Genomic DNA, 13993 nt, shown 5'->3' with positions numbered 1-13993 from the left:
TTCCCTGTGCAGACCATCCCATCTACCATCCCAACTCCAGCTCAGACAGGTTGATTTTAATCTGGACTAGGTTGAAAGTGTTCCAGAGATATCCAAAAATAAACGGCAGAACCCGGTGCAACAGCAATTATATCACAACTACAGTCGAGAAGATAGCCGTCCGAAAAATCAAAGACAAAAGAGTTGGACTTAAAGAGGCTAATGAACTCAGCTCATCAAAAACTGACAAACTTAGTTTTTTTTTATTTATTACAGAAATCCAGAAATCAATTTCCCTTTTCTGTATAAGCAACATACAAAACCAAGAATGTCACTGCACAAAAAGGCAACTTATAACTACAACAATGCTGCTTTATGTCTTTTAATGGGAGCATGTAAAAGAGAGCAGATTACCCCTGTCCTGGCTTACCTTCACTGACTGGCGGTATATTTTACAGTTCACTTTAAAGTCCTTTTTGTGTTTAAGGTTTTAAACAGCATATCACTATATCAATAATGATGATGATGATGATGATGATGATGAACAACATCAATGGACATTTTTCAATTACATAATTTATGCTTTAAATATAAATAAATGTTCTGAATGCCTTGTCATTGCTTCAAGCCTGTGAAACTGCTTCAAGCTATTTTTGAATTAACTTTTAAATAGAGCAACGTAACATTTTTGCAACTGTTCCTTTTTAACTATTATGTTCAGGCTTATATTTTATGTGCAAAGAGTAAAGACCTCTATGGGGATTTATCCAGCAACGAGGAGGAATGATATCCAAGATTGACAAATCCTACCTATATTTTACCAAAGTGGATAAAGACAACTTGTGACAAAATGTGCAACTTAAAAATACATGTAGTAATTTCTGTTGATCCATTAACCAGTGAACTGTTCAGTTTTGCTAAACAATGGTGTCACCAGAAAACGTAATATTATAAACAATAAGAGAATGATTGTGGAAGTTTAACTTTTCTCTATGTTTCACTCATGAGGCTTTAATTGTGCTACAGCAACGTAGCTGTAAAAAGGATATTTTGATGACATCCTCTGTCACACCACTCAAACGATAAGTCAGAGTGAAACCTTTTTTTTTCACATCATTTGGCCCTAGAAGTATTTCTAAGCTAAAGTTACATATAAAGTGAGGGAAGGATGAAATACTGGGATGGCATCTGCAGCCAAATGTTTTCTCTTTCTTCTGCTCAAATAAAGAAACCAATCTAATGCTGCTGCAGCTGATTATTGGTGAAAGAAAGTATTTTCTTTTATGATAACTATAGCTTTTATGAGCATAAAGTTTAACATGTTAGTCTGGTTAAAAGGCACTACTTGCTTCAAGTAGGTGCATTTTTAATTTACTTATAAAGTTGTGACCAAAGGTATAGTGACTATCATTCTAACTATTTTAAATGTTTAAGATCTAAAACACGATGATGCATATTTTTTAAAGCTTTAAAGCTTTGACATGAGAACCTCTTTGAGCAAAACCACCATAAAAACCCATCAGACTGTGGTTAGAGACCACACTAGCAATCATTTGCATATGCTGAAAATATGTTTTGAGCCAATATATATTATGGACCTCGAGAATTCCAACCTTACAAATTTAACATACCATTACGTTTTATGATTAGTATGCACGACTTTCTGTTTCATGCACACAAGGTACTGCACATCTAGGAGTTTTATGGACAATCTGCATCTTGCTGTGCATTAACAAATGACCTATATTGATTTACAGCCACAAACAACTCCAAGTATATATAACAATGCAAGTCGATCTAAAGACAAACGCAGGCACCAGATGTTTCTGTTGCTTTAAGTAAAAAATCTGCAAGAGTTTGTATATTTCATAACTTGACTAGACGAGATGATTTTAGGTATACAAGCTCCAGCAGCTGAGATGAGAGAGACTCTGATATCAAGACCCAACTAGAGTTATCAAAAAGGCATGTTGGAGAAAGTTATGATCAGCCCAAAATTGTACTTTCTGCCTATCTGGCAAGGCACTATTTTTGGTGGACACCATCCTTCCAGTGAAGCAAGGTGGTGGCAGAGTCATGGTGAGGGGATGCTTCATTGCAACAGGCCCTGAAAGCTGGTCAAGGCAGAAGGCAAAATGAATGCACCAAGAGAACTACAGCTTCTGGGAACATTTATTTTAAAGCAAGAAGAATCCAGCTAAAGACTCACATATGGTATTAAGACGATGGCCCAGTCAAATCCCACACCTCAATCCCATAGAGCGTTTGTAGCTGAATTTGAAAATGGCTGTTCACAGTCAATCCTTTCAGAGCTTGAACAGTTTGTAAAGAAAGAATGGAGTAAAAATTGAGAACGATCCACAAAGTCTGTTCTGTGATTGCGACCAAACATGCACTAAGTACTGACTTGAAGCAGGGGAATATTTATGCAGTCAATTAATCTATGTGACACATTTTGTATTTAGTTGCTGTTATTTTGTAGACATCCATTTTCACTTTGATATGAAGGGGTTTTATTTGTAAATGTCTTTGTCAAAAGAAACTAATTACGTTGATCGTGATTGATTTGTAAAATCATCCAAGGGTGTGAATACTTTATTATAGGCACTGTGGGACAGTATTTTTTTTTTCCTGGCACAGTGAAAGAACAAGGTGCTGACATTAGAAGAAATTCTTGAACATTTTCCACCATGAAAGATTTAAACTTGTGCGCCACTTTTACTCAACTTTTACTCAATTCTTTCAGAGTCAAAGACCTCTGAAAGAAATATTTGCACATCTTTATTACCAATCTTATTTGTTGGTGTTTCTGCTTGCGTCCATCTTCTGGATCTCACAGGGCGTTGCTGTGGTGAGTTTAAAGTCACAAATGTCTTCTGCAGTTGCCCACCAGAGATGACTCAGCTTCAAATGCCACAGGAAATCTTAATCATTACAGCAATTTACCAACTTTATGGGCTTGTAAGATATGAGAAACTGTTCATATTCTTATAAACCAAAATGAACTGAAGTGAAACTGCACTCAAACCATATGTCAAGATGAGGTTTTTGACAGCTGTGCAAATGTGTGATTGCAACACGGGTGTGCAGTGGTGTGAGTCTCACATGTTCAGTGGTACCCTCAATGCGGGTAAAAAGAGAGCGTCGCAAGGAAAATGCAAGATGTGCAATGCAATGAAACGTTTATTTTATTTTCATTGCACAGTGCAATGCAACCTTTGTTTTCTCTACAGTGCACATTCATGTTGATGTTTTTTTATTAGTTTGTTTGGGTTTCCGTAATGGTGTTATGCAGAGATAGAGACCAGGTGCAGGGACTAATAAGATGCAAGACATTATTGGGGAAAAAAAACGATCAAGCCACAAATATGGCAAGAGAGATAAAAGATAATTGGTGTAATATCTGGAGTATTAACTGATCTGATCGAGGAAGAGATTAAAGGTAATGTGAAAGGGGCTGAGGTGATTAAAGTGTTTGTTACAAGAGAGGGAGTGAAAAGTCCTAGTAAGTCAGTTATGTTAGTCCTAGAAGAGAATAGATTACCTGAAAAGGTGATGATTGGGTTCGTCATTTACACAATAAGGCAAAACATTCCTCCAAGTTTGATGGTTTTGTCCATATTACAGTGGAATGCAAGAAGCTTCATTGCTAATGGCCAAGAGTTTAAATATTTTATTATTAAATTGTTAATACATTTTATTAATTTATTAACCAAATATAGTCTGTGGTCAAGAAACCTGGTTAAAACCATCACTTGATTTTATACTTAATGGATATATTGCACTATGTAAAGACATAAATCCAAAGTTGAGTTGACCAACAGTTAAAGAAGAAGACCTGCTCCACCTGCTGATCGACTGGTTGTAACATATTGTGGAAAAGATGAGGACATGATGATGACTTGATCAGAAAGTCTCTTTCAATCATCTTTTATTTAGGCAGAGATTAAGGAATGGGTGTCTTATTATGTGATTATTCTCCAGCATAACTGAGACAACAACACTGGGCCAATCAGAAAAGAGAAGACAGAAACGATGGAGGATTCTTCATAAAATTAAGAAAATTGTGGGCAATCTGACCATCTTCATGAGACCATCGTGAAAAAACATAGTATCATCAGTCAGAGACTTCTTCAAATTTTCTGTAATACAGACCGCTACAAAAGATTCCTGCCAACAGCAATCAACCATCTGCAATAACTCGTTGAACAATCTGAATGAATGAGCTACAACAACATTTAATTTTCCTTTTGGATCAATAAAGTATTTTTGAAATTTGATTTTTTTTTTCCAATGCAGGCTTCACGGCAGAGAGAATTTTCCCACCGAAACTGAGTTAGTTAAGAATGAAAGCAGAAATATAATGTTGCACCAGTAGTGTAAGTTTTAAAAATGTCATTGTGAACTTAGGCCAGTAGGTGGCAGCATACGGAGTGATAAACAAGACAACGCGATACTTGTATCATTTCTCTCACGCACCAGTGCGTGCGTTCGTCAATGACAGTCATGGAAACGAGGTTAGCGTTCTCAACTCCATAAATGACGCTGACCTTATGAATTCTTCCCCTTTGCGACGGGACTTTTGAGAGAGACGCCTGAAGAAGCATTTGAAGCCTCGGAAGGTTTGCGCTTGTCGATAAGTCTGCTAGCAAAACTTGTTAAAAAAGAAGCACTTGCTGAAATACGCACTTGCTGAAGAAGCCTGTGATAAACAAACCTGCGGAAGACGGTTCCTGGCCAAGAGAAGCACCAGCAGGGTGATCAGCTGGAAGGTTAAAACCATTCTTCTACTATTTTTAATAAATGAAAGCAAATTATTACTAAGATATTAATGACTTGTTTAGTTTATTTTGTGTTTGTGTGTGTGTTTTAAAGAAATTCTGAATGCTGTACAAAAAAAGACAAATAGCATTTTTTGCTAGCATAGATCTTAACTAATGAGCCTTTTTCTTAACTGACTTTTGCTGGAAATGTCGGAAATGTTAAACTATGGGGTAGTAATTTAAGAAATATATGTATTTTTACTTAATTATAGTCAAATTAGTTAAATTAACGTCGAATTCATGGAAAATTAGCTTTGTTTTTTACCGTTATTTTTTTGAAAAATGCCGTGATAAACACGCAGTTTCCATGGATACGCTAAATGAAATAAGTAAAGTATTTAATATTATTTAAAAAAAATACATTAAAAATAGTATTTACCATTATAATAGCCTATATTTTAATTGTTTAGTTAGTTTCACTATTTTTTCAAGATATGACACCTGGATCTGTTTTTTTTTTGTTTGTTTGTTTTTAGCATAGCCAGGAATGCTAACATTGGTGACTTATGTATTAGCATATTGACATTTATGGATAAATGTCTGGGATATTAATTGTTATGCTGGTTTGAAAAAGCAGTCAGATTTCTGTCCAATTCTTGGTCTTTACTTTTCTTTTTTTTTTTTTTCTTTTTTTTAAATGCCTTGACAAACATATTTGGTTTCCATGGTATTCACATCAGGCTAGCGGTTTATTAGGACACTCAAAGACGCTTTACATAAAATCAGTAATTTTCATTCATGTACACACACTGATGATAATAATAAGCTAATGGGTTGTAGCCACGGATGTTCTATCTTGCCAGCAATAAACTCCAGCTAAAGGTGGGACAAGTGTCTTGCTCAAGGACACAACGACAGAGGCGGGCCATTGCAGGGCAAGCTCCTACCAGTGTCGTAAGAATTCTAAGTGTGTGTACGTTAATGATAGACCATTAATAGGCAATTAATCATGTATAGTCGTAGTGATCATCAATCAAAACTGATTTTCACAAACAAATAATGATTTCTTTGTGAAAATCAGCTTTGACGACTTTGGAGTCCAATTCTTGGTAAACTGGATAGTTTTTTTTCCATTTGTTTTTTTTTAAATGCCCAGACAAGCCTATTTAGTTTCCATAGATACACTGGTGACATTATTTAAAATGACTTCAATAAAAAAATGAAGAAACACTTTTAAAACACGTACCTCCTGTAATATTCCTAAATTATTTACTTTATCTCTTTTAGATCTAATTCTAGAAATGTCACAAATGCTTATGGTGATGATCTTATTTTGTTTTCAGACAATACATTTTTAAAATAATTTATCCAAAACAGATGAACAAAACTAGATTGTCATTGACCTACTTTCAAAATATGCCCTGACAAGCATGTTTGTTTTCCATGGATTCAGTGATCGGAATACAATAAATAAGTCTAATACTTAAAATATACGTAATATTAATTTCTAATGACAGACTATAATATATGTGTTTAGTTTTCCTACATGGGTGAACTGATTTTAAAAGAAAAAAACATGATTTGAGTTGGTTAAAATCAGCTTTGATGACTTTGGTGCTCAGTTTTTGGAAATTCTGACTATGGTTAAGAAGGTATAATTTGCATTTTTGGGATGCAACACATTTGTGAATTAATTGAATTTGTATTGTGACTAAATGCCAGTTATTTAAAATTTTGGAGAATGTCAGTAAGCTGACTAGTTGTTTTGGTTTGAAAGAAGTTTTGGAACCAGCTTTTTGAAAAATGTGGTATATGTAGTCTCCATGGATACATTGAAAATAGTGTTTTTATTCGATTGCATTTCAGTGACGTATCATTTTTAGAAGTTACTTGAATGTTAAAATTCATTAGAAAAATAATGATCTCTGTTCCAGTTGGTCCAGTTGTGATTAATTTGTTAGTTAAAATTTTGAGGGGATTGCGGGGGTTTAACACTACTCATGTGGTTTAAAATGTTATTTCTGGTTTTAGAAGATCTGTTTTGTTTAAATCAGATCTTTGGAATAAGAAATCAATGCCTGTTCCAGGTTTCAAAAAATGCCTCAATAACACATTTGGTCTTCTTGGATACTTTGCTTGAAATAAAACCTTAATACTTGAATTATTATTTCAAAGTAGTTTAGTTTATATTTAAACTTATTGTTGTTTAGTTTGATTTCTCTAAGGAAGAGAAGCTTTGAATAATTAGTTATTTACAAAATACTGTGTTGGTACTTTGCATATTTGGAGCTCTAATATATTTTCATGCTGATTGCATTTTCAGAAAGAGTCAGCAATATTTATAGAGGTGTGGTGATTGGAAAACTTTAGTTTSAGGGAATTACTTTTAGAAAATYAATTTTGTTGATKTTCTTTGTCTCCATGGAGATGGTAATATTGAAAGAAKCATTTGGAGCAATATAATTGTGTTAACATTCATCTGAGTTTATTGCTGGGTTGTGTGCAGCCCTCAGATCTTCAGACTGATGTAATGAATTTCATAACACTACCTTCAGTCATAACTGACCCATTTGGAGTAATATTAACATGTGATAATAAGACTTTGAAGCGTCATGCACATATAAGGGATACAGATTAACACACTGGATATGGATTTCTAAACCAAATAAACAGTTTCATTTTTTGTAGCAGCCCCTGGAAACGGAGGAAAGGCCACTYATGTCGGCCTGTTTATGTAGATCCCTACTTTAAAAGATGTACATCTATAAAACGTTTGATTTTATAGATGTACATTTCAGCTGTTGGCTATATGTGGGAGTATGAAGGTAGTACTGATGGGGTGTCAGAGTAGCTGTGATTGTGAAAAATTGTGGAGATCAAATTAATTTAGTTTGATTAGCTACAATTAAGATTTTGGTAATTTACAAATGCTATTGGAAATCTATTTTTTAAAACTTTAATACTTTTAAAGCATTAAAGTTGTGAAAGCAGTGATTTAAGTATAATAATAATGAATAGATCATTTATCTTATCCCTGACTATTAAGAGTGATAAAATGTACCTGTAGCATGTTATAGAAGGGTAAACTGAATAACTTGTAGGGTTTTATTTTATTCACATTAATGGCACAATCTAAGATTACAGGTGTTTCATTAGGTATTAAAAAATCCTAAACACAGCGTATAATTTATATTCCCAAATGTTTAAGAGTTTATGGCTGGGGTTGAATTAACAATAAGTCTAAATTTTATTTGTTGTCTTCAGTGATTGATTGGTACCAAGATGAAGCTGCAAGTTTGTTTGTCTGAGTGTTGATGGTCTATCATTGATCATTGAGTTTTAGAGTGTGTTCTGGTTTTTATGTAAAATTGAGTTTTTTGTGACTAAAGATAAGCTTTATTTATTTTATCTCTTAATTGCCGTTCTTGTTGTATAATCACATCTGGCATAGCAATAGTATTGTTAATTAAATATATTCAAGAAAAACAAACACATTCATAAACCTGGGTTTTTGTATTGTTGGTATTTCAGTGTTCCCTCTAAACATTGCTTTGGACTTTTGTGAAGGTCAAGATACTGATTTATAGCTTGTTTTGCTTTGTTTTTTTCCTTCACAGCTCATACCATGGTGCTTCCAGCAGATGGATCCCCTACGTTGGAGGGACTTCCAGACAACGGTAAGGAACACGGTAAGGTGTGGTTAAATGAAACTGACATGGTTTCTGAAGACCATAGAGAGGAGTCGAGGTACAGTACACCTCCGCAGTCTGTGGACTGTTCTATCAGCTCCAGTGAAGACGAGGTAGGTCATGACTGTACTATCCACTCCAGTGGTAGCTCTACTACCAGCTCCAATGAAGACGAGGTAGGTAATAAAGACCAGGATGGCATTAAAGCCCAACTTCGGGTTGTCCAGGTCCTTCAACCAAACATTAAATTCCTCTGGGGCATAGAAGTGCTTGAACAGTCATTGAAACTACTGAATTCGACGGTTCATCAGCTGTGCTCCGCTGACAGTAGTCTGACAGTGGCCGATGTTGCGTCACAGCTTCTTGAGATTCTTCCTCCAAATTTTAAATACGTACAAGTCATGGGGGTGGCTCAGAAGCCTCAAGAAGACACGGCTCCCTCTACTTCACTTGAATTCACATCTGGACTTGTCAAACAGGAAGAGCCCATTTTGCGTCCAGAGAAATCCAGACCTGTCAGTACCTTGCAACATCATCAGGTAGGTTTGAAAGAGGACGTGGCTCATGTGACATCTGTGACTGGCATAAACAGAAAGAGGACAAAGGACAGTGATGCTGAAGAGGAGCTCCCCTCCAAGAGGACCAAGTATAGTGATGATGCCAGTGGGGACGAGGTCCTGGAAAGCACCCTCAGAAAGGTGGCATGGAGATGTCTCTCACCATGGACGTCGTGTGAGGATCCTGGACTGTCATCCCCCGTCCTCAGTCCCTCTTGTGAAATGGCGCGTAAACGTCCTGGTTTGTCATCCCCTGTCCTCAGTCCCTCACCATTAACGCCCTCTGAAGATCCCATTTTGTCACCCTGTGTTTTCAGTTCTTCACCTTTAACACTATGTGAAATTCCAATTCCATCCCCTGACTCGTATTTCTGGATGGAGACTGAAGAGGACGCAGAAGAGGAACCAATGCCTTCAACATCTAGTGGAATTACAGCAAGAGCAAGTTCCAGATACGTGTGGTTTAGACCTCGCTACGTCTTGTCAAGTGACTCTGATTAGATATGGATCCGTAAAAACTGAAGACCTATTTGGGAAGTCACATTAGGACATCATCATTTCTCTTTTGTTTTTTATTAAAGCCAATGGCTTTCTAGCAAGCCTGAGGAAGACTTGGGTAGCACCTTGCACCGGGGCTTTTCTTTATCCCGCTGCTAGACTTAGCATTTTAGATGGTAAGGATTCTGGCAGGACTGCGGAAGCCTTAGGTAGCTCCTTGCACCCAGGGTTTTCTTCATCTTTGCGTTTTCTTTTCAACTCCCACATGTTTCAGGATGTAATAGATGTGCTTCCCTATATAGTGCTCTCCAGTATAGTAAATCATTCTATCCTGTTCCTCTACTAATCCACTCTCCCAGTTTTTAATCTTTCAGGTTTTAGCTGCTCGTCGCTGGATCCTTTCGTCGTTGTCCATGTGGTTCCTGCCTTCTGGATCCYTTGTYTTTCACTCTGCTTGTAAGTTTTTRCATTCCACTTTCACATGATACTGCCTGCCTCCTGCTGGTGGCAGATCTCTGATTCTCTGTTCATTCCAGGTTGGATCTCATCAGCCTGTAAACCTCCACCTTCAACACCACCAGCCAGATGGAGGAAGATAAGAGAGCCCATTTGAAAAAACATGTAAGGACATGTACTTTTACACAACAAAAAATGTTCAACATGCAGGAGTTTGGGGTCAATGTTCAAATCTATTTCCTATTTTATGCTGTACTTTCTCCTCACTGACACTTTTGTTTTGTTCTGTGTGTGTTTTCTTTTATTGAGTCCTTTCATAACAGCAGAGCTTTGATGAGCTTTGTACTGATGGAAGGAGGATCAGGAATAGAGCAGAGGACCTGCTGATCTACTGGTTCTAGTAGATTGTATAAATGGTGAGGACATGATTATTACTTGATCAGAACGTCTGATTAAGTGATCTGTTATTTCCACAGAAATTAAGGAATGTGTGTCTGATCATCTGTTGATTCTCCAGCATTAATGAGACGAGAAAACAGCACTGCACCAATCAGGAGAGAGAAGACACAGAGGACTGAGGAGACGCAGACAATCCTGCTGGGAATCCTGAGATGGAGTTTCCTGATGGAACAGGGGGACACCTGAGGACACAGAATAAAGAGACAAAGATCATGTGAAGTAGGTCCTTCAACAACAAACCAAGCTTTGCCATGAAATCTTATGCTGAAATTTCACCTGTTCATCAGTCAGACATTGAATATTAAACAATTTTAGAAACATTGTAGAGAACCCAGCATTTATTTCTGATCCCAGATTCAGATTCTGCAGATCAATAATGTCTCTGATCATCCCAGGTTGGATCTCATCAGCCTGTAAACCTCCACCTTCAACATCACAAGTCAGACGGAGGAAGATAAGAGAACCCAGTTGAAAAAAAGGTAAGAAAACCTATTTTTGTCTGGCTAATAATTTTAAATATGGATGAAATTGAGATCAAATTTCAAACTTTTTCTTTTTTCTGTAGATGTATATTTTCTGGGGGGGTTTAACTGTTGTCTTTTCTCTTTATTTCATTTGTCCGTCAACTTATGTCACATGACTTGAGTTGACCAACAATTAAAACAGAAGACCTACTCCACCTGCTGATATACTGGTTGTAACAGATTGTGGAAAAGGTGAGGACATGATGATGACTTAATCAGAAAGTTTCTTTCAGTCATTTGTTATTTAGACAGAGATTAAGGAATATGTGTCTGATCATGTGTTGATTCTCCAGCATCACTGAGACCAGACAACAGCACTGGACCAATCAGGAGAGAGAAGACACAGAGGACTGAGGAGACACAGACAATTCTGCTGGAAATCCAGAGATGAAGTTTCCTATTGCATCAGGGGGACACCTGAGGACACAGAATAAAGAAGGACCATATGAAGTAGGTCCTTCAATAACAAACCAAGCATGAGTTGACCAACAATTAAAGCAGGTCACTTCGTCCATCTACTGATCTACTGGTTGCAACAGATTATGGTGAGGTTGAGGAGATAATAATTTGATCAGAAACTGGCCTACAACTGTAAAGCAGCAAAAAGGAGCTGCAAACAGGTGAAACGGCCCAGGAAAAGCTAAACTTAAAGATATTTTTACATTTTTTGTTTCATTTCATTGAAACCACAAAAAATGTTTCCACCATAACTTCCAAATGTTCAATATTTTTTCCTATCAAACTTTGAGTAGTGTGCAAGAATTACCCAAACATGCTTTGACTTTATTGATCTCAAAGAGAAATTAATTGTAGTTGTAGCTCATTAATTCAGATTCTTCAAAGAGTTATTGAAGATGGCTGATTGCTGTTGGCAAGAAAGATATTTTGTAGCAGTTTGTATTACAGCAAATCTGAAGAAGCTTCTGACTGACTATCTGTTTTCCCCATACAGACTCATAAAGAGGATGGCCAGAGTTGTCCATAGCTTTCTTGACTCTTATAAAGAATCCTTCTTGGCATCATCATCTCCAGAGGTTCCACAGTCGTCTCCAGAACAGAACCAGAAAAAATCCAGTCTTCTTTATCAGATTGTTGAGCCTTTTGAGGTTCCTAGCTCTGATGCTGCTGCATCAACAGATGAAAGCAGAAGAGACTACGCTCTCAACAGCAGACTTGTAGAAGATTTCCAGCAACTTGCTGTATATCTTGAAGGATCTTGGCTTCCTCCAGATGTGCAGTCTGCTCTGTCTCTTTTTATGGACGGCTTCACTGTTGCGTCTCCAGTCCAGTCTGTGTTCCAGATGAACCCTGAGGTAGTTATATTCCTGAACCACCTCCACATCTTCTCCCATGATGGAAATAGGGTTTTATCCAACCCCGTTTCTCCTGGAATCAACAACTATCTCCTTTATATTGTTTACAGTCAAGATTAGATGATTGTTCCCACACCAGGCCACAAAGCCCTCCACCAGATCTCTGTACTCAGCCTCTTGTCTTTCTCTGACACACACAACAACTGCAGAGTCATCTGAGTATTTCTGTAGATGACAGAAGTCGGACTTGTGCTGGAAGTCTGAAGTGTAGAGAGTGAAAAGGAATGGTGAGAGTACAGAGCCCTGTGGTGTTCCTGTGCTGCTGACCACCTGGTTAGACACACAGTCCTTTAGTCTTACACACTGTGGTCTGTTTGTCAGGTAGTCACAGATGCAGGCGACTGTTGAGGCCTCCACCTGTGTCTTCTGGAGTTTCAGGTTTCACCTGAGAATCAAAGAACCTGATCCTCACTGTGCTGCCTGCTTTGTCCATATGACACTGGGTTTGTTGAAGCAGGTGTCTGATGACATCATCAACTCCACGACAATTAGCAAACTGCAGGGGGTCCTGATATGAGCTCGTCTGCTTACTCAAGTGGGCCACCAGGAGTCTCTCCAGGACCTTCATGATGTGGGTTGTCAGGGCAACAGAGCATTATGTCTGACGGGTAACTTTTCTTCGGTGCCGGAACCAGGCAGAATGTCTTCCACAACAAAAGAACCTCCTCTTGGGTCAGGCTAAGGTTAAAGAGATGCTGCCGAATCCCATAGAGGGACTCTGGGACTGGCACCATCTGGACCTTGGACCTGCAGCCTTGTTCCGGTTCAGCCTCTCCAGCTGCCTCTTCACCTGACTGCTACAGTGGGGAGAACAAGTATTTGATACACTGTTGATTTTTCAGGTTTTCCCACTTGCAAAGCTTTCAGATGACTGTAATGAGTGATGGAATCTAAAACAAAAATCCAGAAAAATACAATGTATGATTTTTTTAAAATAATTAATTTCCATTTTATTGTGTGAAATAAGTATTTGATACACCAGAAAAAAGAAACTTAATATTTGGTACAGAAACCTTTGTTTACAATTACAGAGATCAGACGTTTCCTGTAGTTCTTGACCAGGTTTGCACACACTGCAGCAGGGATTTTGGCCCACTCCTCCATACAGATCTCTTCCATAGCCTTCAGGTTTCTGGGCTGTCGCTGGGCCACACGGACTTTAAGCTCCCTCCAAAGATTTTCTATTGGATTAAGGTCTGGAGACTGGCTAGGCCACTCCAGGACCTTAAGATGTTTCCTACGGAGCCACTCTTTAGTTGCCCTGGCTGTGYGTTTTGGGTCGTTATCATGCTGGAAGACCCAGCCACGACCCATCTTCAGTGCTCTTACTGTGGGAAGGAGGTTGTTGGCCAAAATCTCACGATACATGGCACCATCCATCCTTCCCACAATATGGTGCTGTCGTCCTGTCCCCTTTGCAGAAAAGCATCCCCAAAGAATGATGTTTCCACCRCCATGCTTCACGGTTGGGATGGTGTTCTTGGGGTTGTACTCATCATTCTTCTTCCTCCAAACATGACGAGTGGAGTTTAAACCAAAAAGTTCAATTTTTGTCTCATCAGACCACATGACCTTCTCCCATTCCTCCTCTGGTTCATTCAGATGGTCATTTGCAAACATCAGACGGGCTTTGACATGCGTTGGCTTGAGGAAGGGCACCTTGCGTGCAATGCAGGATTTTAATCCTCGACGGCG

At 38.0% G+C, this 13993-nt stretch overlaps 1 protein-coding gene across 5 annotated transcripts; it reads left to right on the top strand.

Moving 5' to 3' along the window:
- The first annotated feature begins 4383 nt into the window (after positions 1–4383).
- Positions 4384–13142, top strand: LOC103469976 (uncharacterized). 5 transcript variants are annotated; one of them, XM_008418066.1, is made up of 8 exons: positions 4384–4751; positions 8360–9942; positions 10023–10358; positions 10460–10620; positions 10797–10880; positions 11048–11117; positions 11219–11375; positions 11878–13142. In XM_008418066.1, the coding sequence occupies exon 2, from the start codon at positions 8368–8370 to the stop codon at positions 9487–9489; it is 1122 nt and encodes a 373-aa protein (XP_008416288.1). In that variant the 5' UTR covers positions 4384–4751; positions 8360–8367; the 3' UTR covers positions 9490–9942; positions 10023–10358; positions 10460–10620; positions 10797–10880; positions 11048–11117; positions 11219–11375; positions 11878–13142. The 5 variants fall into 5 exon arrangements, with proteins under 5 accessions (XP_008416288.1, XP_008416291.1, XP_008416292.1 ...); XM_008418069.2 differs by lacking the exon at positions 4384–4751 and having other exon boundaries at positions 7196–9942; positions 10023–10107; positions 10269–10358; XM_008418070.2 differs by lacking the exon at positions 4384–4751 and having other exon boundaries at positions 7196–9942; positions 10023–10107; positions 10266–10358.
- Positions 13143–13993: the final 851 nt, after the last annotated feature.

The sequence above is a fragment of the Poecilia reticulata genome, linkage group LG9, assembly GCF_000633615.1.
Source record: "Poecilia reticulata strain Guanapo linkage group LG9, Guppy_female_1.0+MT, whole genome shotgun sequence".
In the NCBI taxonomy this organism is placed as follows: Eukaryota; Metazoa; Chordata; class Actinopteri; order Cyprinodontiformes; family Poeciliidae; genus Poecilia; species Poecilia reticulata.
The sequence above is the reverse complement of the archived record's forward strand: the minus strand, read 5'-3'. Positions and strand labels throughout refer to the sequence as shown.

Excerpts from the sequence above, each read along its gene's own strand:
- LOC103469976 (XM_008418066.1), top strand. The coding sequence starts at position 8,368 with ATGGTGCTTCCAGCAGATGGATCCCCTACGTTGGAGGGACTTCCAGAC.